This window comes from Parasteatoda tepidariorum, chromosome 4 (assembly GCF_043381705.1).
Source record: "Parasteatoda tepidariorum isolate YZ-2023 chromosome 4, CAS_Ptep_4.0, whole genome shotgun sequence".
In the NCBI taxonomy this organism is placed as follows: domain Eukaryota; kingdom Metazoa; phylum Arthropoda; class Arachnida; order Araneae; family Theridiidae; genus Parasteatoda; species Parasteatoda tepidariorum.
In genome coordinates, this window is record NC_092207.1 from 90,196,082 (window position 1) to 90,218,807 (window position 22,726).

Consider the following 22,726-nt stretch of genomic DNA (forward strand, 5'->3'; position numbering starts at 1 on the left):
ATTGCAGATTTGAAATCAGCGATTGGAAATCCGTTATAAAATCTCATGCAATAAGAAAAATTGTTCATCCGTGTTGTTTAAACAAGGAAGGAATCATTAAAAAATTAAGGTAATAAATAAATAAAAATTTTGAAAACAAAGTTTGCATAATGAACTTAAAATGAGAAAACAATTTCATTTTTGTCAGGAATAGGTTATAAACAATAAACGCGTGAGTGAGCTTTTCGTTTAGAAACATAAATGAAAAGCCTAAAACTATTTTTATTTATTTATTTATTTGTTTATTTTGTCTTTTAGTTTGTTTCCGTTGGAAACATGTGAATTTTTTCTTTTCTGTAATTCCAAAATCAATTGTAACATGCATTGGTGTCAGACATAGAGAACCAGTTCAAATTTGTGCACTCTAGCTAGAGGAAAATGGTTAAGATTTTTGAATGGTGGTAAATAACGATCGTAGTGGGCCAGAAAACAATGAGCACTTCTAATGTCAGCTAACACTGCTTAAGTGAGGATTTAAACTCTCTAGTAAGACGGAAAGTGCTCGGAATGTTAAGGAATGATAAATTCCCGATAACAATTAAATGACTATAAATTCTTTTTGTTTAGTTCAGAAGTAGAAATTTATATAGCCATCAGTTTCAGGGCTCCAGATAAGAGTTAAGCATTTTAATTAATCGAAAAATGGTACAAATTGCTGTTGAAAATAAATTCACTTTTAGAAATAAAATAATGATAAAATCTATTTAACAATAAATGCGACGATAAATTCACTTTTATATGGCCAGGAAATGATAGAAACTTGCACCCTCATCAGACACGGAACTACTAATCGAGATTTGATTGCTCGATTATGAAAGAAGTCGAAACTTCTTTTACAAGAACAATCAACAAATTAATTGCAAGATTCAACTCTCACAAATAGGAAAGCGAATTCATAAAAATGTAGTAAAAAAAGGCTATAAAATCTGTTTATAGCGGTCAGAAACGTGCATTTCATCAGGTGCTCTATCTAGTCAGAAAGTGGTTAAAAGTCTCGATTGTAAGTCTCGTGTCAATAAAGATCGAATGTCCTTTACAGACTCAAAAGCGGGGACTTAAAATTTCAGCAATCAAATCGATGTCACGACTACAAAGAAAAAACGCAATATGGTTGTATAATTAAAATTTTCTAATTTGTTCAAAATTTGATGTTACATTAAACATTCCCTTTGGCCTTAATAACTTATAAGAAGCATTCCTATTAAAGCGCACATACAACGCGAACATATACAACACGTGCACATTCAACATGTACATTATGTACAACATGCAAACATAATTTACTTTCACTGATATAAATAAGTTTACTCACCTCTTTAATATGTGAAGCATCATTAATTGTTGCACAGAAAATGAAGTCAAATAAATAAATTAATAAAACACAAAAACACTTCAGAAATGCCTTTTCTGAAGCTGACATTATTATTTCTAGATTTACCGCACTTATAAATTCAAATCTGCAATACTATATCTTTATTGATATATTTTCTTAAAATAGTCAATTATTTCCCGTGCACTTAAGACAGATAGTGCTAGAGATCACAGATGCGTTGCTTTTGTGCATATCGTAATGATTTTGGTGAAAGAAAACAAAAATATCCAAATCGCAGACGATATTTTATATTTTTAAAAGCAAACAAAAATAAATAATAGTTTGACTGGAATTCGGTGGGTAATCTGGATATTCCTATGAGTTCACACAAAAAGACTAAAATCCATTTATTATGATGATGAAGTCTATGTACTTCTAACTATAGTCTGTTGCATCTAGCTTTTTTTCATCTTTATGTCAGTAAAGCTGCAACAGTAAAAAGAAACCACAAACTTACAGATAGAACAAAAAAAATTATAAATTTCCAAAAGAAACTAAACCTTATCTACAACATTCACCCACGTTAAAATTAAAACAAGCCTGGTGCTTAATTTAGAGACAGGAAGGAGATCAAAAAAGTGAAAGTATGTAAAGAAAAAAGAAAATAATAATAATAGCTAAGTCAAAGTTCACCATAACGGCATTTTTGGTAATAGTGATCACTTGAAGCATGTTATCATTTGTTTAGTTACTTTTTTTTCCAAGTTTCTTTAACAATCAGCACTTAGAAGGTCAAGAATCTTTAAAGTACTTAAGCTGCTGTGACCCTGCAAGACGTGGAAGGATACCATTTGATTACATTTGTTAATTTGTGAGCAAAAGTAACGAAAGGTTTGATAAGAATAGAAAGAACGTTATATGCCTCGAAGAACATTAAATATAGACTATGCGGTTTGGATTTTTAAAAAAACCGCAGCATAAGTTCAAACATTTACGAATTTTTAATGAGAAATGAGCCATTACTAACAAAAAATAAATTAATTAATTAAATTGCGATAAAACAGTGTTCGTTATACAGCGTGCAAAATATAAAAAAACGGACCACCCTAAATAAATTTTAATCTTAAAATCAGATTTTTACGTACTAGAACTTAATCTTAATGGTTGGAAGGGGTGACCTCAAATATACTAACTAATTAGTGCAGATGATATTTTATGTTACGAAATCAGATTCAAAAAACGTACTTATTTACTAGTGGGGAAAATGTTGAATTGTAAGGTATACAATTTTTTACATTATTTTAAAGAATGAAATTTTGTATAAAATACAAAATTTGCGTAAAATCGGTGGAATAGTTCCTGAAAATTGAATTTTAAAAATATTCGACCGATTTCGCATTTTGTCGTGTAAAATTACATTCTTCAGAATTATGTTAGAAATTGTATGCATTACAATTTAATTTTTTTTTATTATTATTAAATAAAATAATAATTTATTAAGCGTTAAATACTAGTTACTAGTTCTAACTACTAAAGTTACTAGTTCTGCATGGAATTGTGTGGAAAATGTTTTCAATTCACTAAAAAAGTTCTCGAGATATGGCGAAATACGCAAAAAGTACAATTGACATGAAAAGTCCAAATTTTGGATTACCCTGATGAAAATTTAAGATATATTTGAGATTGTTTTGAGGTATATTTGAGGTTGATGAGAAAACAACCATGAAAATTATGCCTCATGAAGGTCGTAATTGAGGTGTACGAGGTTGTTTTACATACACTTCCGCTCATTTTGAGGTTGTTTAAAGTTTAAAGTACACTTTATATTAACTAGCTCCCTTCCCAGATTTCCGTGCGAGCCGGCGAATGGCGTGTGTGTTGACAATCGAATGTCTATGCGAAATTCGGTAAGTGTATTTGACATTTATTAATTTAGTTTTATCATTTTTAATCAATTATGCTTCAATTTTCAAACTTAAGTTTTATTGTTTTTCTTTTAAAGAAGCTTCCTGATCTTAAATAATTAAAGTCAGAGGATATTCTTAGAGGCTATTGTTGTAGACTTAGCAATAAGAGAATAATCAGAATATTTCTCGTCGCTGTTTAGGGTAACGTTACTGGTGAATCGTTACAGCAGGTTACGCACAGTATATTTTATTGTTTGCTATTTACTCAAATATAACTATTTTCTTTATTTTTTTTTAAATGTATATGTTTTAACGTAGCAGTATGCAAGCTGATTAATTGAATGAAATGTTCATTTCTCTTTTAAATAAATCATTGAAAATTGAAAGATTTTTAAAATAGCAATTTTGCTTTGAAATTCTGCTACATTTGTATGCTGATCGCTTGCTTGGATACCTGTTTTCACTCATAACATATATACATATTTTCACTCCTAAACAACAATATGCAAAGTTTATATTGTTGTTTATGAATGAAAATATGTAAATAGCACTGCATTTTAAAGCTGATTAGCATGTGACNCGCTTGCTTGGATACCTGTTTTCACTCCTAAACAACAATATGCAAAGTTTATATTGTTGTTTATGAATGAAAATATGTATAATAACACTGCATTTTAAAGCTGATTAGCATGTGACTTTTTTTTTTTTTTGTAAAATATAAATATATAATTACAGAACTTATCGACTAGTAGTTCCCTGATATTGCTGAGATGACCTTAAATAGCACATGTGCAGCAACAAGGAAGAAGTGGCTAGCTAGCTACTGCCCAGCCTTCCCCTGTGAAATAGTTCAGAATTTATACAAAAAAGAAAAAGTAATCTCTCATAATTAACTACTGAATTAATGAAATTGTTGATGACAATAGTTTGTCTGACATTTGATAATTGAAAATTAATAACTGTACTAGCTCACTTTTTTATGTTCGACCACATAACTGTTATTTTTCACTACATGTTATTTTTTCGCAATTTATCCATGTTAATTATCTGCTAAGCAGATTGTAATTACTTATTAGAATATTAAGAAGAATTCAATAAAACCCAATTTCAAGTTTATATAACAATTTGTTTCAAGGTTATGAGCTTTTTTATGCGGCTGCTTATGGTTCACTACTTAAAAGATTTTCGAATGAGATTAGCGAATTTCGATTTCAGATTAGCGAATTTCGGAAATCTTAAATTTTTTCGAAATAAGTCAGTATTGTTTATGTAATTTAAATGCTGCATTGAATAAAAATCAATAGCAAATAAAAGCATTTATTGTTTGAAAGCTATATGCATTTTTTTAAAATTCCATCCAAAGATTTGTTTTCATATTTAAGCAAATGTTTGTAGCAACTATCAAGCAGTTTTATTCTGCTCGATATTATAAGTTTATAGGAAATATTTCACTCAACTTCTTTTAAAATCATTTAAAATCATTCTCTCTTAAACATTTTCCTCACATAAAATTGCTCGCAACTTTAAAACATATGCTTATATCAACTTATGGTTAATTTTATATGATTGGGTGTAAAAAATACATAAAAATTCGCACCTAACTTAAACATTTTATGTAACTAAACGATTGTTTATTCTTGATTACATTGATTAAAATAGCTGTTTTTAACGAAATTCTGATGTGATTGACAATAACGGAAGACCTTTTCAAAATCAGCGTCAAAAATTTATTAACATGCTGAATGCAACGCTAATTTTACATGGCTTGCCCGACTGACCAAAAAGATTTTCCCTGTACGTATTGGTTTAATTTCTTCAAACCATTTTGGTAACGATAATAATATAAAAAAATTAAAAATTTACTAGAATTATGTGTTTCTAATAATCTTGGCTTAGCCGGTCACCGGTGATCCCCATGGCGCTACGAACAAACTCAGGGCCGATCACCGGTGACCCCCATGGCATTCAACGAGTTAAAGAGCTATTGGTTTCATGAAGTCTGAGAAAAAGTTTAAAAATGTAGACTAGTCTTATTGAGTTTAAAGATTTGTAAGAAAAAAAGAAAGAAAATCTAATTATCAAATTTGTAAAAAAATGTAGGTTCAATTATGGGAAAATAAAAAGTATGAAAACTTCCTAATAAGATTGAAATTATCTATTTGAATTTCTGTAAAGGTTGTTAATGGTAGTACTTTCTTCAATCTGTTTTATTTTGTGGTACCTGCAGGGCCGGATTAAGCGTACTCGGGGCCCTAGGCCATTCAAATTTTTGGGGCCCTTAGATTAAATTCTTTTTTTCTCGTATATTTTGTATTTATTCAAATATAAAAGTATTTATATATCTTTTCATTTAAGAAAGCATATTTAAAATTAAAATAAATAATAATAAACTAAATTTTACTTCTTTTTGTTAAATTAGAACTAAAAATATTATCGTATTTTATTAATATATATTTGAAACTGATTTTTTTTTTTTAAAAATTATTGTTTTTCTCAATTTTTTTAAATTTATTTTCAAAACAAATTTTTTAAGGGGGCTCCTAATCACTGGGGGCCCCAGGCCATGGCCTAGTCTGACCTAATCCAGCCCTGAGTACCTGTCCCACTTTTAAACGCTTTTAGCTACGATGGATTGAATAGAAATGATAGAAGTGGAATGCCATTTATCGGAAAAGGAAGAACACTACTTTCATCCAGATAATTTAAATCAAGAAGGAAAAAAAAAATTCTAATATTTTAAAACCTGCCACTATTATTGTAAATATGACTTTCTTACTAATCATATTTTTTCTTCTTCTAGGTTCCAATACTTTCAAGTTTCAACTGGTAGACAGAATGAATATTCAAAATTATTTTGTTGGATTGTAAAAAAAAATTAAATTTTAGTTTTAAATAAAAGTATTTTTAATTTCAGCAGACTAATTATTCAAATTTGCAGTTTTATAGCTTTAAAAATTCAAGCACCTTAGACATCTATCTTATTAAAATGTGAGTTCCCACAAATAATTTTTCTTAACTGTAAAAATCGCCTAAAAGTGTCATTTCAAGATGATTTAATTGAATTTATTAAAACCTTCGTAAGTATTAAACAAAAACAGCTGTATAGCTGTATAAACCTGAAGTGTAAAATGTCGCATCTTAGGTTGATAAATTAATACTTCTAAAAATACAAAAATCTATACTTGAGGTTACGAAATAATAACCTAAGGTAGAACATGGAACACCTCACGCTAATGGATGGTGTTTTCTACACTAGGGAGCGCTGCAAGCTCGGGATTGCCTAAATTCCCGGGTTACTGTTTCAGTTGTATTTTAAAGCCATTTGGCATCATTGTGTTTTGAGATTCTTGCAAACAATGCATTTGATTACTTATTACTTATGTTTACAATGCTAACAATACTGTTTACAATACTAAAAGTGTTAACACTAACGTAAGATGGTGCACAGCTTGCAACACGAACAAACAGTAATAAACAAATGGAAAGAGGCCAAATCAAGACTGCCAAAAAAAGCGAGTTATTCAAAATCTAGCAACCATGTCACCTTTTTTAATAATAAATAACAAAATAACTAAAACAAATTTTCACTCCAAACTCCCCAGAATTACATAATAACATTAATATCTTATGAAATACGGCAGATTTGAGCTCAGAAATTATCTAGTTTATTTCTTTTATTGAAAACAAAATTATCCGTTTGAAAACATCGCCTATCAGAATAACATGTAGTAAGCAGCTGCAAACTTTTTAACCGGAACTGGAGTAGGTCCCGAGCTCGAGATTGTTATTGTTTACATTTCTATTGAAAACACCATCCATAAAAAATAACCTTTCTAAGTGTCAAAAAATACACTTGTGGTTGACTTATAATAACCAGAAGTGTAAAATGGTAGATAAATAAATACCTCAACAACTAAATAAATTTAGACCTGAGGTTGAAAAGTAATAACTTAAAGTAGAACATCGAACACCTCACGTTCATTAAAAACAACCTATCCAACGGTCAAAAAATACACTTGAGGTAGATCCAGAATAACCTGAAGTGTTAAATGAAACACCTGAGACTGTTGAATAAATTCTTCCGCGGGTGTAAAAAAAATATACTTCAGGTTGATAAATAATAACCTTAAGGTTGAAAACGAAACACCTTAAAGTATTAAATATCTTCCTCTCCACACATGAATTATCTCAGGTTGGATACCTCTGGAGGAATATTTAAGGTATTCACTTGCATCCTTTTCAACCCAATGAGGTATTTAAATAACCTCAATCGTAATACCTAGATTTTTCAGTAAGGGTGCTCACCTGATCAAACTATTCGCACCATATTTCCCAGATTGTAACTATTCTCTATATTCTGAATCTGGCACAAAAAAAAGGTGATTATTCAGGGAAAGTACGTTTGTGTCTTAACTTAAAATAGCATCTGCATTTATTAATTAGCCTGTTTGAAGTCACCCCTTCGAACTACTAAGATTGAGTCCGAGAGCTTGCAGATTCGATCATTTAATCAAAGTTATCCGTTTTTTTTATGGCGCACTGTATTTGACCTTAACGTTAGCATTTTTTACAGTATTTTGGACAAGGTTTCTAAATACTACTTTTGAGGATTAAGATTACAGTATACTCTAATTAAATTCTGAAATGAAGAAAATTACTAAAGTTGTGCCTTAAAATTTTTCATGTGAAAATGTCTAAAATATTTCAAGATAAAATACAAAATTTTAAATATTTTCAGAAAAAATTACATTAAAATGTATTCACAAAAGTTACATTCAAAAACATGCGAGCTATATACCCATGTTCTAAAGCATGCGTTTTGAGCTGTGTCCGTTTTCTTAAGACGCACATTTTGAGCTTTATCCAGAAAAGAATTCTCAGCAACGAATTTTTAGATTTTCTATGAAAAATATGTACAACTCCCTCATGCTTCTTTTAATTTAGTTATCTTTAGAGACATTTATTTTGTTACTTTATCATGTATTCTAGTTGAATACTATTTCTTCGCACGGGGTAGGAGAAAAAAATAATCATTAAATTAGGTCTGATTTTGTATCTTAAAATATCGTCGGCACTAATTTATTAGCATATTAAGATTAGTCCCGTAACCCAAAAGCTTTTGAAAATCCCATCATTGGCTCGAAAGTTATTAAATACTTTTTTTAGCCGTCTAATAATGCAGTTAAATCAACACTACTTACTATATATTGCCAGGAGCTTTGCTAACTTATCCAGAAATAATTCGACTGAAATTCAGTGTAACTATTATTAAAAAATTACTGTCACCCAAGAGGATGGGAATATTTGTTCTTTAGTTATTACTAGAGCCCGGATTTTGATGACCTAAAACATCTTAACTAATGCCCTTAAAAAGTGCAAAAAATGCCCTTAAAAAGAGCCAAAAATGCAAAAATTGCGCAAAAAATGCCTTAAATAAAGCAAAAATATTGAATTAAAAAAATATTTCGGTCTTTAAAATTATTATGAGTCATTNCGAAAATTGCGCTAAAAATGCCTTATGACGTGACTTAAAGTAAAAATATAGAACTAAAACAATGCTTTACTCTTTAAAATTATGAGTCATTTCAAAAACTATAAAGCAATGTAATACTTGTTCTACGTTCATTAAAGTTCCAATTCCAGTTTCTCCAGACTTGTAATTGTCGAGGACTCAATAGCAAAGTTAAACTTGATAAATGCTAAGTTTCCTTCGATTTTATCAGAAGCGAACACGTTTAGCGCTATCTAAATTGATGCAGCATCTTCTGAATCAAAAATACTGACGATAGACTTCACTATCTTAAAATGTTCACTGTAGTATACGCATGCATCCAACCAGGCACCACATCGTGTGATTACTGGTTTAGGGGGCAAAGCTGACTAGGAGCAAATATTTTGAAACATTCTAGAGCATAAATGCATGCTCTAGCAAACGTTTTGAAATATTCTTTGAGAGTTACAATATGAAATGTAAAATTATAGGACAAATCATGCATTTCATGTAATAAAAATACCCCCCAAAAAAATAAAAATTGGAAAAAATTGACAAAAACCTTGAAAAATGCTTTAAAATACAAAATACACCCCAAAATTTTTAAAAAAAAATGCCCTATAAATCTGAAAAAAAGCTCTAAAGGACAGAAAATGTCCAAAAATGCAAATGCCATCAAAATCTGGGCCTTAGTTATTACTAGAGCCCGGAAGTTCAGGCAAAATGCCATAAATGCCCTTTTCTGCCTTTTTTAAACGTTTTCTTCTGAAAATGCCTTTTTCGTTCCTTTTGTTCATAAATGCCTATTTCTGTCTAATTTAAAATTTTTCTGCAAAGCTTTTTGTGCTTTTGACCGAGCATAAACGCAAAATGAAGAAATTTTGAAGTACAGAAATGGTTGACTGTCATCCGACGTATTGTAATGCATTTATAGAGATTAGGACTTTATTCCTTTTGTCTTATTAATATTTTCTCTCCGTCTCTTCGTGGCGTCACCTTCGTCGTGGCGTCAGAAAACGTGGCATCACCTTCGCCCGATGCGCTTTGCAAGGAGAGAGAGAAAGGGACTGAAAAGATTGTTGTTATTTTTACTTACAGTCAATAGAATTTATTCTTATTTTCGGCCCATATATCCTACACCATCGAATAACTCGTGTGCTCTCTTATCAACAAAACGAATTCACCAAGCTGGTTGAGCACATTGTAGCAGGAGCACGAAAAAGTTTTCTAGTATACTAGTTATTTCTAAAATGCCTAAAGTAAAAGCCTGCACAAGCAAAGAACTGGACAGTTTTGTGAAAGACTTTGGGTCGGATGTGTTTTCTACTGATGGGAGCATTCTGTTTTGTAAGGCATGCGAGAAGTCAGTAAATTTTGAGAAGAAGTATTTTATATCTCAGCAGTTGGAGACATCTAAGCATAAAACAGCAAAAGATAAAAAAGATGGGAAAACATCGACTCTGATTCCCACCTGTTTTCAATTATTTCCTCGCAAATCGGAATTTGCAATGGATTTATGCAGATCATTTGTAGATGCCGGCATTCCGCTGTGGAAACTTGAAAATAAAAGTATACGAGCTTTTTTGCAAAAATATACGAATCAAAGTGTGCCCTGTGAATCAACTTTAAGGAAAACTTATTTAGATGACTGTTATACCGAAGTTCTTAAAACTATTCAAAATGAAATCGGAACGAAAAACATATGGCTATCTATAGATGAAACGACAGATGTAACTGGACGATATGTTGCGAATGTTATTGTTGGTGTTATGGACCCATTTGAAAAACATAAAATCTTTTTGTTGACATCTGAACAGTTGCAAAAGACTAACAGTACTACAATTGCACAGTTGTTCACTAATGCACTGGCTTTACTTTGGCCAAATGGTACTGAGCATGAAAGAGTGCTATTATTTCTTACAGATGCAGCCTCCTACATGAAAAAAGCTGGAAATGCCTTAAAAGTTTTATTTCCTAATATGATCCATCTAACGTGCCTTGCTCATGCATTGCACAGGATAGCAGAGGAAGTAAGAGGTCTCTATCCTGAGGTAGACTCGCTTGTTTCTAGTGTGAAAAAAGTATTTGTGAAAGCCCCTTCAAGAGTTCAAGTGTTCAAAGAAATTGCACCAGACATTCAATTACCTCCTAAACCGATCCTTACGAGATGGGGAACATGGATTTCAGCAGTCTCATACTACTGCACAAATTTTGAGGAAGTTACTCGAGTCCTTACCAGCTTTTCGGATGAAGAGGCAATATCCATAAGAAAAAGTAAAAATCTGCTTAGCAGTTCTAAAATTAAAAATGAACTGACTTTTATTTCAACTTATTTTGGGAAGCTCCCTGGAGCTATTGAACACATGGAAAAAAGAAATATGTCTTTGTCCGAGTCACTAAACATTTTCGACAATACTATTGAAGAACTAATGTCTGTGCCTGGACCATCTGGTGACATAATAAGGAAGAAATGTGAAAACGTAATCTTCGCAAATACAGACTTTGAATGCATCACGGACATTGCAAAAGTACTTTCTGGTGATACTACAGTTGAACTTACCATATCTCCTACCATGGCAAGTTGTTTTACGCACGCGCCCATAACTTCTGTCGAAGTAGAAAGATCCTTCTCTTTGTTTAAAACTATATTGACTGACAGGAGACAAAATTTCTGTTTCGAAAAAGCATCTAGTTGTGATGTGCAACAACCAATCATCAGAATAAATCTGCATACAATATTATTGTAAGTACGAGTTTTCAATTTTTATTTCGCACCTACGCAGTTGAGGGGTTTTTTTTTGTGTCAATTATGTCCACTTCTTTTGTTGACTACGACAGTCGAGTGAAATGAATATGTTGGTATACCGGATACTTCTAGCAACTTTTTTTATTCCTTGGATACCTATATGGGCTTTTAGGCATTACCAACAACCATTTTGCTTCAATTTTAAGTGCCTATTTCAAGCTTTTTAAATGCCTTTTTGCCTGCCTAATTTTGCATTTTTTATTGCCTGAAATTCCGGGCTTTAGTTATTACATACCACAGTTGAATTTTTTTCCATCTTGTAACTTAGTTTTGAGGAAACTTATTTGTAGGATTATGGTTTTTTGCAGTCAATACTTCGTCTCAAGGCCAACTGAAGATGAATAGTGAATCAAGATTTAACATACTCATTTTGCGCTTTTTGTGAGAAAATTTCCTCCAGTATTTATGTGATTTTTTTTAAAAAAAATTTATAGCAAAACAAAGACAGACAAGTTGTATAAAAATAAATTTATTGTTCTTTATTCATAGAATAAATTAAATTCACTAATATCTATAATGATCTGGCTTAAAAGGTCCGTCTTGATTTAGTGATAAGTAGTTAGCTTGGTTTGGAGTTAATTTGGTTAGCTTTACACCCAAATGTTCAAGATGGAGAGCAGCAACTTCTTCATCAAGCTGAAACGAAAGTATTTGCATTTAATATAAACAATTAAAACAATGTCAGAAATTTCAAAAACATGTAGTTCGAGAATTTTAATTAGCCTAAAAAAGGATCAACTTTGACAATAAAATTTTAGAAATTTTTTAGAAAATTACTAAAAATAAATAGCACTAATACATACCACTAATCATAAATTTGCATGAGTTTCAATTAAAATGATTACTCTTACTTCTTTTCACACCATAAAAATAGGTATACAAACATACCTTGCTTAAAATCACCTATACCATATCTTTTAAGACTAAAATAATTTTTATTTCGGAATTTTAGAACTTATCTAGAACAAAAGTAGCTATGAGCTAATAAAGCAATTTTTTTAAACAAAAATTTATGGCAAATCTGAGAGTTTCAAAACATTTCAATTTTAACACCTAGAATTAAAGTTTTCATCACCTATTCTTAATATTGTTTAATTCCATCACACTTTCCAAAAAGAAATATATAGATTAATGATCTCCATTCTTAGATTAGAAATAAAATTTAATTCGTTGATTTTCTTTTTCAATTTCGAAACATGTACTACTAACAATTACAACATCATACTAATTTTTTCCCTAAAAAAATTATAATTTAGCATAAAACATTTTACTTAGAATTTTAGTATCCGATATTGTCGTGTAAAAAATGTAAAAAGTGAAATATTCTAAATATTACCTTCTTTGGCAAAAAGTAAACTCCAATGGGATAACTTTCTGGTTTAGTCCACAATTCAATCTGAGCCATCACTTGATTAGTGAAAGAGTTACTCATGACAAAACTGGGATGACCAGTTGCACAACCTAAATTGACTAGTCTTCCTTCAGCCAGGAGAATGATGTGATTGCCATTTGAAAGCTTGTACCTATCAACCTAGAAATAATTATATTCTTTTAAAAAGGTTATTTGGATCCAAAATGACAAACATACATCATGTAAAATTACTTTTCAGCAAGTATTTTTATCTACTGCATAATTTTTAGCAACTTATAGTGACAAAAGTTCATCAAGTAACAGTTATCTATTGTATGAGAAGTTGCAGAGTGCAAAGGATTTATTTAAGAGGTTAAACAATTTTTGTAATGGACAAGTGATTTAAGGTTTGTCATTTTTGTCAATTTTTTCATAGAGTATGTAATGTTCTATGAATGATAAAGTAAAACAATCTTATCTCTAACTTGAAGCACATAAGATAATTTATGTTGCAGTAAGAGTTGTTATGCTGAAGATTATTGTTTAAGTCAATAAAGTGTAAAAAATTAAAAGATCTATCCAAAACAATAATTTTTTAAACCTGGATTGGATGAAATGTTTAAATGTTTTTAACCCATTGGACGAAACGTTTCAAGATCTGGCAAAATAAAAATATCTCTGCTTAGAATTGTTAATTCGATGGTCATTTCCCTACCACTTTGAAGATAACTTGTATTAACTTACAAAATACAACCAAAACTTTGTAATACTGTTTAAGATCTGCATTTAATAAAATTCTATAAACTACATTTCTCTATTAACCACACTAGCTTTGTGGGTGACAACAATTTAACTTGCAGTGAAGAAATTTCTATAATAACTATTAATTTTCGCGAGGTTAAATTTAACATTAGGTTTTAACATTAGAGAGCTTAGAATTTCAAAAGCCAAGCAAACGAAAAGTTGCTATCAACTCTAATAAGCAGAAAATTGAATTTTTTTTCTGCAAAAAATAAAAACTTAAGTACACACTGCTTTTAATTATTCGTATCTAGAAATAATTTTAAAGCATTTTAAGATTGATCTGTTTCCGACTAATATTGCCATATTCAGTTTGCATATTTGTGAAGTAAAGTGAAATAACTTATATAACACAAAATTCCATAGAACTCAAAGCCTTAGGTCTCAAAGTTTGCATTGTAAAGATTTGCTGCAAATAAAAATGTGAGGAGAAATGTAATTAACCCATGAAGATATTACATAAATGAATTTCCTATAAGCTCAGGGGTAACAGTGAGTACTAGCAAAATTATTACTAGGTAGATATAAAAAATTTCTGATGCAGTTGAGGCTCAATATAACAACCACTATTGGCCCACTGAAAATGGATATTATAATGTAAGATGCTGTAGCGAACATTTACTCAAAACTCTAAATTAAGACTTATTTTGACAAAAACACTATTCCTTCGGTTCAAAGTATTGACAAAGCATTATGAACAGCCATCCACCTAAAACACTTTGAAACAAAAATAAAGTTAAGAAAATGCAACAAATATCACATGCCTTATTGGCCATATAAAGCACTCACTGCAGCACTTCACGAAGAGTGAATCAAACATGTAAAATATGATAGATGAGTTATTGAACCCTCTGCAAAGAAATTTTTCAATGTTGTGAATGAATAAGGAGACTGATTTCCACACTAAAATGCAATATAAACATCAAATTCTCTATAAAGTAAAGCAATCAATATTCCACTATTTTTTTGACTATAGACTACACCTAGAATAAGAATAGATGGTCCTGTCACTCTTTCTCTTTTTATAGAGAATTCACAAAATTGAATGCTTATTGAACAGTAAGATGAAAAACAATAGTTGATTAAATCATCTCATGGAGATTTTTAACTATTCATTGATACATTTTAAATAGAGAAATCATTTGATGTTCAAAAAGGCTCAACACCTATTTTTGAAGTAATTTTCTTGGAATTAAAAAAAAAATTCAAATTTTCGGTTGCCATATTACAGTGAATGGTTCGGTTCAAACGCTTTAAAGAATGCTAAAATACCATTACCGCTAATTAGAAAAGGAGACTTCTCACACTGGTCATTATAAATGAAGGGTTGCAGTAATTGGAAAGGGGCACTTGTAGTTAAGTGTTTATACTATTGTATGTGTGACCAACCAAAATTTAAAATGAAAAATTTATAATTTAAAGATGTTTAGCAACATTTCCATTAAAAGAAATTAACTAGTATTTTAATAAATAAAAATATGCCAAAAATATTTATATATTCATGAGAATTTAATTTAAATTATTGGGCAAAAAGCAAATTGATACTTCAATCTTCAGAAACTTGACTAATAATTTTAAAAAAAATTGAAACTTTATATACAAACAATATATAGTACATTTACCTGGGGTTTGATATTGACTTTCTCCACTGCATTAGCATCAAGCCATTTTTTGTCAATTTCACAATCAAAGTGTCCAATGTTACATACAATGGAATCATTCCTCATCGCCATGAAGTGCTCACCACGAATAATACCGCTGCACCCAGTAGTTGTCACAAAAATTTGTGCATGTCTAGTACAAGCTTCTTCCATTGTAGTAACTTCATAACCTAAAGAATACATACCAAATATTTTACTAACATTACATTTTTATTCCCATATAACATAATACATTATAGTTACCTTAATAAGTGAAAAATAAAAAAAGTCACAAGTCAGTGAAAAGTCAAATATAAAGTGCATCATAATAATTTGGTTTTTTAAGCTTTCAATGCTAAAAAAATACTTAAAAACAAATTCTAATGTGTTCCTAGCTGCATGACATCACAGTAAAAAATAGTTTCTGTAGCCTTAACAATAAATATCTTTTCAAGACATTTAATTACTTTATTTTTATTCCATAGGTTTTTAATGAAGTATTTTATAACACAATGAAGTATTTTAGTAACATAATGAAGTATTTAAAATAGTTTAAGAATTCTCAAGTTACTTTGACCATAATAGCAAACATGGAAATGTAATTCTAGTTTTTCCTTTAAGAAGCAAGAATTTTATTTGCAATATTTGACGTATATTTCCATTTTGTAATTAGTTACACATTATCTAACTCATATTTGTAACTATTTCGCTTTCTAAAAACACAAAACACGAAATGAATAGATTCTCGAGAGGGGGGGGGATCTTAATTGCAGAAACCATAAGAGTGATAAAATTTTCACATGCTAGCTCACTATTAACAACTAAATCTTTAAGGCTTCACAAATATTAAAGCAAAAATATTGAAAAAGTCTGAATCCAGAAAGCAACTGTCAAATAGTGCCTTTAAAGATTTAGTTCTTCTAGTTATACCTTTTCAAACAAGCCACAGAGGGTTAGACATTTTTGAGATTTAATATTAATAATAACAAAATAACAACTTCACTTAAAATTACTACAATGGAATCTTAATTTTACAAAATATTGTAGAATAATTTTGAGCTTAATTGAATTAAAAAAAAGTTTCAGGGACAATAACTGGAGTAAAAACTTACTAAAGCATGCATGAAAGCTTAAAAACATGCAAAATTTTAAAACAATGAATGACAGTCTTAAATTCTATTTAAATAAACCACACAAAAAAGCTAGATTTAAAAAAATAATAAAATAAAAATAAAGGTCAAATTATAACTACTACATAAAGCTAAATCGAATAGGTAAAATATATTTTACTTTAAATATTAATTTGAATAAAACAGAATAACTAATAGTAATATTTAAACATATTTGATACTTTGTAACTGAAATTTATTCAACACTAAAAATTCTATTAGAACTAATCTTCACAAATCTAGTGTTGAAACCATGTATTAAACCTATCAACTAGGCTAATATCTAGTAAAAAAATAATAAATACGTAATAGTTTTATATATATATATATACATATATAAACTATTTTCTCGGTATGTAGAAATTTTTAATTTCAGAATGTGGTGCATTTAAATATTTTTAAAGAACAACAAATAACTAGCATTTACAAATGATCAATGTTTAAAACCTTATGTTTCTCATAATTTCAATAATACAATCTATGGTATAGGAAAATTAAATTTAACTCATTTATTAATCTTTAATACAAATTGAATATTAAAACATTCCATTGTAGCTTATATAGAAAATTTTTTTTGAAGTTCAGTAGAATATAAGAAAATTCATCCTTGTATTAATCCATTCAATAATTCGAAATATTCTTTATAAAAACACTCTATCGTTCCTAATATAATTAATAAAATTTTTGCAGCACTCAACACTGTAAAAACTATTATTAAATTCATTAATTCATTGATTTTAAATACAAATTAAATATAAAAAACAAACCTTCCATTGCAGCTTGCAAAGCATTAATTGGATCAATTTCAGTAATGATAACTCTAGCTCCAAGTGCTCTTAATGAAGCAGCACTACCCTTGCCAACATCACCATAGCCTGCAACAACGCAGACTTTACCGGCAATCATAATATCAGTGGCACGCTTAATACCATCCACCAACGATTCTCGACAACCATACAAATTATCAAATTTACTCTAGAAAAAAATTGAGTAAGGATAAGGTTGTTGAAAGATTTCATGACTTTAAACTGAAATATTGACAAAATAATTTTTACAAGAAAATCACCTTGGTGACAGAATCATTGACATTTATGGCAGGGACCTTAAGTTTTCCTTCCTTGAGTAACTTATACAAAGCATGAACCCCTGTAGTGGTTTCTTCCGAAATACCTCGAATACCTAAATTTTATATAAATTAATCCTTTTGTCAACAAAACATGAGTTCAAATAATATTATGTAATAAAACATTTTCTTCCATCATGTGGAAAAGAAAAACTTTTATCATGATAACTTTTATAATAAACAGTTACATATGTTTAAGTAAATAATTCTAATTTAAAATGCTATGGGAAAAAATTTCATTACAAAAACTACATGCACACTCTTTACTAATTTAAAAAAAAAAAATTTTTGCATCAATATTATAAGTTTAAAAATATTTAATGAAAATTTCCTTGCCTTAATATTATTCTTATCACAGTACTAATAAAATATAAAAAGAACATATATTAATATAAATCAAAATTATGGAAATATAATAAAATTTTAAAATTAAATTTTGCTATAGTTCATATTAGTTATATATTCTGGGTTTAACAGCTAAACCCAAAATATTAAATAGCATTTACAATTCATGCAATAAAGCAGATTCTAATCCTTGAGGAATTAAAATTTTGCAATCACATAATAAAACACACTGAATTATAAGTGAAACTATCATAAAAAGTACAAAATATAATTTTTCCTCTATCAAAAAGTAAAGCGAGAATTAAAATATTTGAAGTAGATTCTTAAAAAAAATGTAATAAATGCAAATACAAAATAAATAGGCTGGAAACTTCAGATTTTTCTAATGCTGTATAATAAAGTAAATCCATGCAAATTGTCATTTGAAATAGCTACATATTGGAAATTAAGATTCATAATTTCATTATTTGCAAGCTACAAATAGTTCCAATTCATTCAATTAAATCACAAATCATGATTAATAAAACACACTACTTTTTTTTTTAAAAAAAAAGTTTGTATATTGAGGATTTGCACTATTTTTTTTAATTGATTTAAAGAATCTTTCATCAAGGTCAACTAAAAAATCAAATTGAATACAAAATGCTTTAAAACATTGAGTAGAAGGTGCAATAACATTAGATATTTACCAGAAAGATATTGAGGATATTTTTCATGAACTAAGGCAGTGAGATCTCCACCATCATCAAGAATCATATTTAAAGGCTGACCATCAGCAAAAACAATGGTCTACAATAAAATACAAGTGATTAAGTCAATATTGTCTTTACTCTAATTTATTGCAGCCAAAACAATACTTATCGATCAAAAATATGTCAAATAGCAAAAATTATGCTAAGAAAAGTTGAATTTTATGGTGTACACATTAAAATAAAAGTTTTAATAATGCAAATTCAAATTACTTTTAATTTTAATGAATCTTATTAAATATTTTAAATATGTATCACAAAGAGCAATACAACAGGCTTAAATTTGTCGAGAGAAATAACTCATCACCACAAAATCTAAAGGAGTTTGCTGCTATAGAAATAAGAAATGGGATAGTTAAAAAGAAAATAGTTTCCGTACTCAGATTCCTTTTCTCTTGCAGACTAGTCAAAACCAGTTAAATATTGACCCAACACCCCTATTAGAAATGTTAAACCTCGCAGCAATAGTCACCACCACAGCTTCAGATGAATGGAGAAATTCTATAGACTAAAATAATTCAGTAAACTGTATGACAAAGAAACGAAGGTTACATAATTAACCTTCATTACTTCAGAAATATCATTAAAGTTATATAAAGACTATTTTTTTAAAATATGTTTTTGGCACAGGTACATCTTATGATTTACAAGAACTAGCCCCAACAAAATTTTAGTTAATATACAACAATTATATCCCAAATTTTGTTAAAAATTATTATTTTAAATCAACTTGATTCTTTAGAAGAAGGCTGGCAGTGTTATAATAATATGCTAAAAAATATTTAGAAATTTCAAAGTAGTAATCAGCATTATTTTGTTGACATTTTTTTTCCCCCTTTATATCTTGTTCCTCGGTTATTTCCAACTAATCTACAAAATCCCATCATTTTGAGTTCTAGATTGTGCCAGCTTAAATTACCCAGCTACTTCACACAAGTTTAAAAATAAAAAAAAGTGGCATAACTACATGTTCTTTACATTCAATAAGTTCACGCAATCATTTCTTAGTTATTGCCAAAGTCTCAAATTTTATGGAAAAATAATTGCAGCTTAAGAATGTTTTAATGGAAAAATAATTACAATTACAGCTAACAAAAATAATAATTAACTTGGCATATATGCAACTTACATGTTAATTTAACATATCTTTTCAGTGGAAATTTTAAAATTTCAGTTCAAAATTTTAAATGGAGATCATTAGAAAATTACTGATAATTTTATAATATACTTGGGAACTAAGTATATAAGGACTCTACAAAGCACGACATTAATTAATATTTTATTTCACGCAGAACACTGCTAAATTTAACAAAGCTAAAAAATAGGGCTAAAAATGTATTATTTAGAAAAAAATTTACCTGTTCAATACACCAAATATATTCTTCTTCAGTTTCACCTTTCCAGGCAAATACTGGCACACCTCGTTTTGCTATGGCAGCAGCAGCATGATCTTGAGTTGAAAAAATATTGCAACTTGACCACTGTACCTAAAGAGTTTTAAAGATATGCAAGTAAGTTAACAAGTATAGATTTGACAATGTAAGTTTTTTATGTACATTATTTATGTATGCAAAAAAAACACTAATTATTTAAAAAAATTAAAATAAAGTTCAAATTTTTCTTACTTCAGCTCCTAGATCCAAAAGTGTTTCAATCAAAACAGCTGTCTGTATGGTCATATGTAAGCAACCAGCAATTTTGGCCCCCTTTAAAGGTTTTGAAGGTCCATATTTTTTTCGGAGAGCCATTAATCCAGGCATTTCATTTTCAGCCATGATGATTTCTTTTCGTCCAAAATCGGCCTGCGAAATGTCGGCTAAAATATAAAACAAAAGGATTAAATAATTTATAAAACTACAAAAAAATTTTATTAAAATAAAGTTATAAATTGTGCAGATACAACATAGCGATACAAATCATATCTTAAAAATTTCAGTAAGCATTATTATATAGAAAGAGGGATTTTGATTGTTACATAACAGTACACTAATAGCAAATATGAATAAATGCTTGTTACAAATTTTGCTAAACTTACCAACTTTGTAGTTTAACTTTTCCCCCATTTCAAATAGTTTTCTTTAACTCCTTTAAATCTAAAACAAATAGCTACTTGAACCGGCAAGTTGAAGCGCCTGCAACAGTGAAACACGTGTGGTCAGTTTGAAAGTTGATTTTGAAGAGAAAAAAGCATAAAGAGAAAGTGGAAGTAAGTCCGCGCAACGAAATCCTGTCATCTTAGCTGGAGGCCTGGAGGATAGCGGCTATTCAATGGCCCTTGGGTAGCGTTTTTACTGTATGCGCTTTTTGCAGTTCTGATTGGCATCCAGAACTGTGATTGGCGAGGTTTTAAGGGCCATTGTTGCTTAATGCTATTTACGCGCTACCGATCACATTAGTTGGAGTCGGTAATATCAGAAAGGAAACAGCGGTCTACAGCGAGATAACTTTAAGGTAAAACAGCTCTTCATTGAGTTAAAGAATTCTGTTTGAACAAACTTTGAAAGAACGGCAAACAAGTGTGCGTAACTAACTTTTGGTTGGAAGCATGGAATCAACTATTATGAGAGGGGAGTGAAACAGCAAGTGGTTTTTGATAAACATTAGTGAGAAATTTACGGCAATTACAAATAATGAGAGCGTCTAAAGATTGGCAAACGCTTATTATTTTCTGTTTCAAACGTAAATTGTATGCAAGAATCGATAATGTGGCGTAACTACCACTATAAATATTGAATACCAATTCAATAGTATATAAGACATGTTAACTTGATTCTATCATGAGGTATCTTTCGATAGATGAAGGTTGGCATAGTCAATAAATAAATCACCTCATTGCTGACCCGGACGTGATAATCCCCTCAATAGAATTCATAATGTTGAGAACATAAACATTGTCCAAAGTGAAGCAATCGTTGACATATATAAATAGTGCATATACAGCAAAGGTCACTTAAGGGTCTGATGAGAGGATTACCCATAGCTGAGTCATCAATCATTCGATAAAATTTACCATCAAAAGTGAAGGTAGGTTCTATACAAATGCGAGAGTAAGATTTATTAATTCGCTTATCTCCCCATTTTTATTTCCTTGTTCAAATTTGTTACAGTGTCCCTATTGGTTAAACCAATTTAAACGTATGAGGTTTTTTGTTGTGTTTGTCGTTTCACTTCTCTACCTTTATTTGACGTTCAGACAAAGAGCAAGTTTATTATTCATAGAATAAAACCAGTATTGTCTTTACGAATGGGCACCACCGGGCAGTGCCGGAGGGCCAGGCACTCAGGGGCTCCCTTGAGGACCTCACTTTTTGTAAATTGTACTTAAAAAAAACTATAAATAAACAAAATTGCCTTATATATATTTTTTAAATAAATATATTCTATTGTATAAAGTGTGTAATTTGTTTTTCTTTCTACAAATAGTGATTGATTATCATGCAAACAACAATAATTTGAATAGTTTATCAGCAGGGAATTGTCTTTTTACTTCTCTACCTTTATTTGACGTTCAGACACCGAGGAAGGTTATTATTTATAGAATGAAACTAGCATCGTCTTTACGCATTGGCACCACCGGGCAGTGCCCGAGGGCCCCAGGCACTCAGGGGGCCCTTGAGAACCTCACTTTTTATAAATTGTACTTAAAAAGAACTAAAAATAAACAAAATTGCCTTAGATATTTTTTTAAATAAATATATTCTATTGTATAAAGCAGTGGTTCTTAACCTTTTTAAGCCGCGACCCAAATTTGAGAAATATGTTCATGTCGCGACCCAAAAAAAAGTCAAAATTAGGCTGAGTAAGCCACAATGACTTATTCTAGGAGGTGTTGGTATTACTTATTATTTGGTGTATTACTAACTTTTTTGGTTCGACTCAGCGCGACCCAAGAAATATGCTTCGCGACCCAATTTTGGGTCGCGACCCATTGGTTAAGAACCGCTGGTATAAAGTGTGTAATTTGTTTTTCTTTCTGCAAATAGTGATTGATTA

General features: G+C 29.9%; 3 protein-coding genes and 2 long non-coding RNA genes across 6 annotated transcripts in view; 2 read left to right on the forward strand and 3 right to left on the reverse strand.

Moving 5' to 3' along the window:
- The window catches only part of LOC107457146 (hornerin-like), a 31,371-nt gene extending 29,370 nt beyond the window's left edge, over nucleotides 1-2,001 (reverse strand). Inside the window, exon 1 of one of the 2 annotated variants that reach the window (XM_043039743.2) lies at nucleotides 1,352-2,001. In XM_043039743.2, the coding sequence (XP_042895677.1) occupies nucleotides 1,352-1,459 (108 nt within the window). In that variant the 5' untranslated portion in view covers nucleotides 1,460-2,001. The remainder of the gene's footprint in view (nucleotides 1-1,351) is intronic. The other variant, XM_043039744.2, reaches the window with a different exon arrangement.
- LOC107442126 (dynein light chain roadblock) overlaps nucleotides 1-22,726 on the forward strand; it is a 601,383-nt gene that overhangs the window by 532,782 nt on the left and 45,875 nt on the right. The window lies entirely within an intron of this gene.
- Nucleotides 3,160-6,171, forward strand: LOC122268895 (uncharacterized). Its single transcript, XR_006224746.1, has 3 exons — nucleotides 3,160-3,258; nucleotides 3,994-4,133; nucleotides 6,059-6,171. It is a non-coding gene; the product is annotated as an uncharacterized lncRNA (long non-coding RNA).
- LOC122268893 (uncharacterized) lies at nucleotides 9,438-9,824 on the reverse strand. Its single transcript, XR_006224745.2, has 2 exons — nucleotides 9,778-9,824; nucleotides 9,438-9,745 (listed from the first exon to the last, which is right to left on the reverse strand). It is a non-coding gene; the product is annotated as an uncharacterized lncRNA (long non-coding RNA).
- On the reverse strand, nucleotides 12,009-20,995 carry LOC107457145 (adenosylhomocysteinase). Its single transcript, XM_016075222.3, has 9 exons — nucleotides 20,769-20,995; nucleotides 20,359-20,549; nucleotides 20,092-20,220; nucleotides 18,674-18,773; nucleotides 17,583-17,695; nucleotides 17,284-17,491; nucleotides 15,330-15,538; nucleotides 12,892-13,086; nucleotides 12,009-12,191 (listed from the first exon to the last, which is right to left on the reverse strand). The coding sequence occupies exons 1-9, from the start codon at nucleotides 20,794-20,796 to the stop codon at nucleotides 12,060-12,062; spliced, it is 1,305 nt and encodes a 434-aa protein (XP_015930708.1). The 5' UTR covers nucleotides 20,797-20,995; the 3' UTR covers nucleotides 12,009-12,059.

Bases quoted from the DNA above. Each gene is read 5' to 3' on its own strand.
- LOC107457145 (XM_016075222.3), bottom strand. From the start codon at position 20,796: ATGGGGGAAAAGTTAAACTACAAAGTTG. The intron at 20,550-20,768 runs GTAAGTTTAGCA...TTTATATTTTAG, and splicing joins AAAGTTAAACTACAAAGTTG to CCGACATTTCGCAGGCCGAT. The intron at 13,087-15,329 runs GTAAATGTACTA...AATTATTTCTAG, and splicing joins AAGTCAATATCAAACCCCAG to GTTGATAGGTACAAGCTTTC.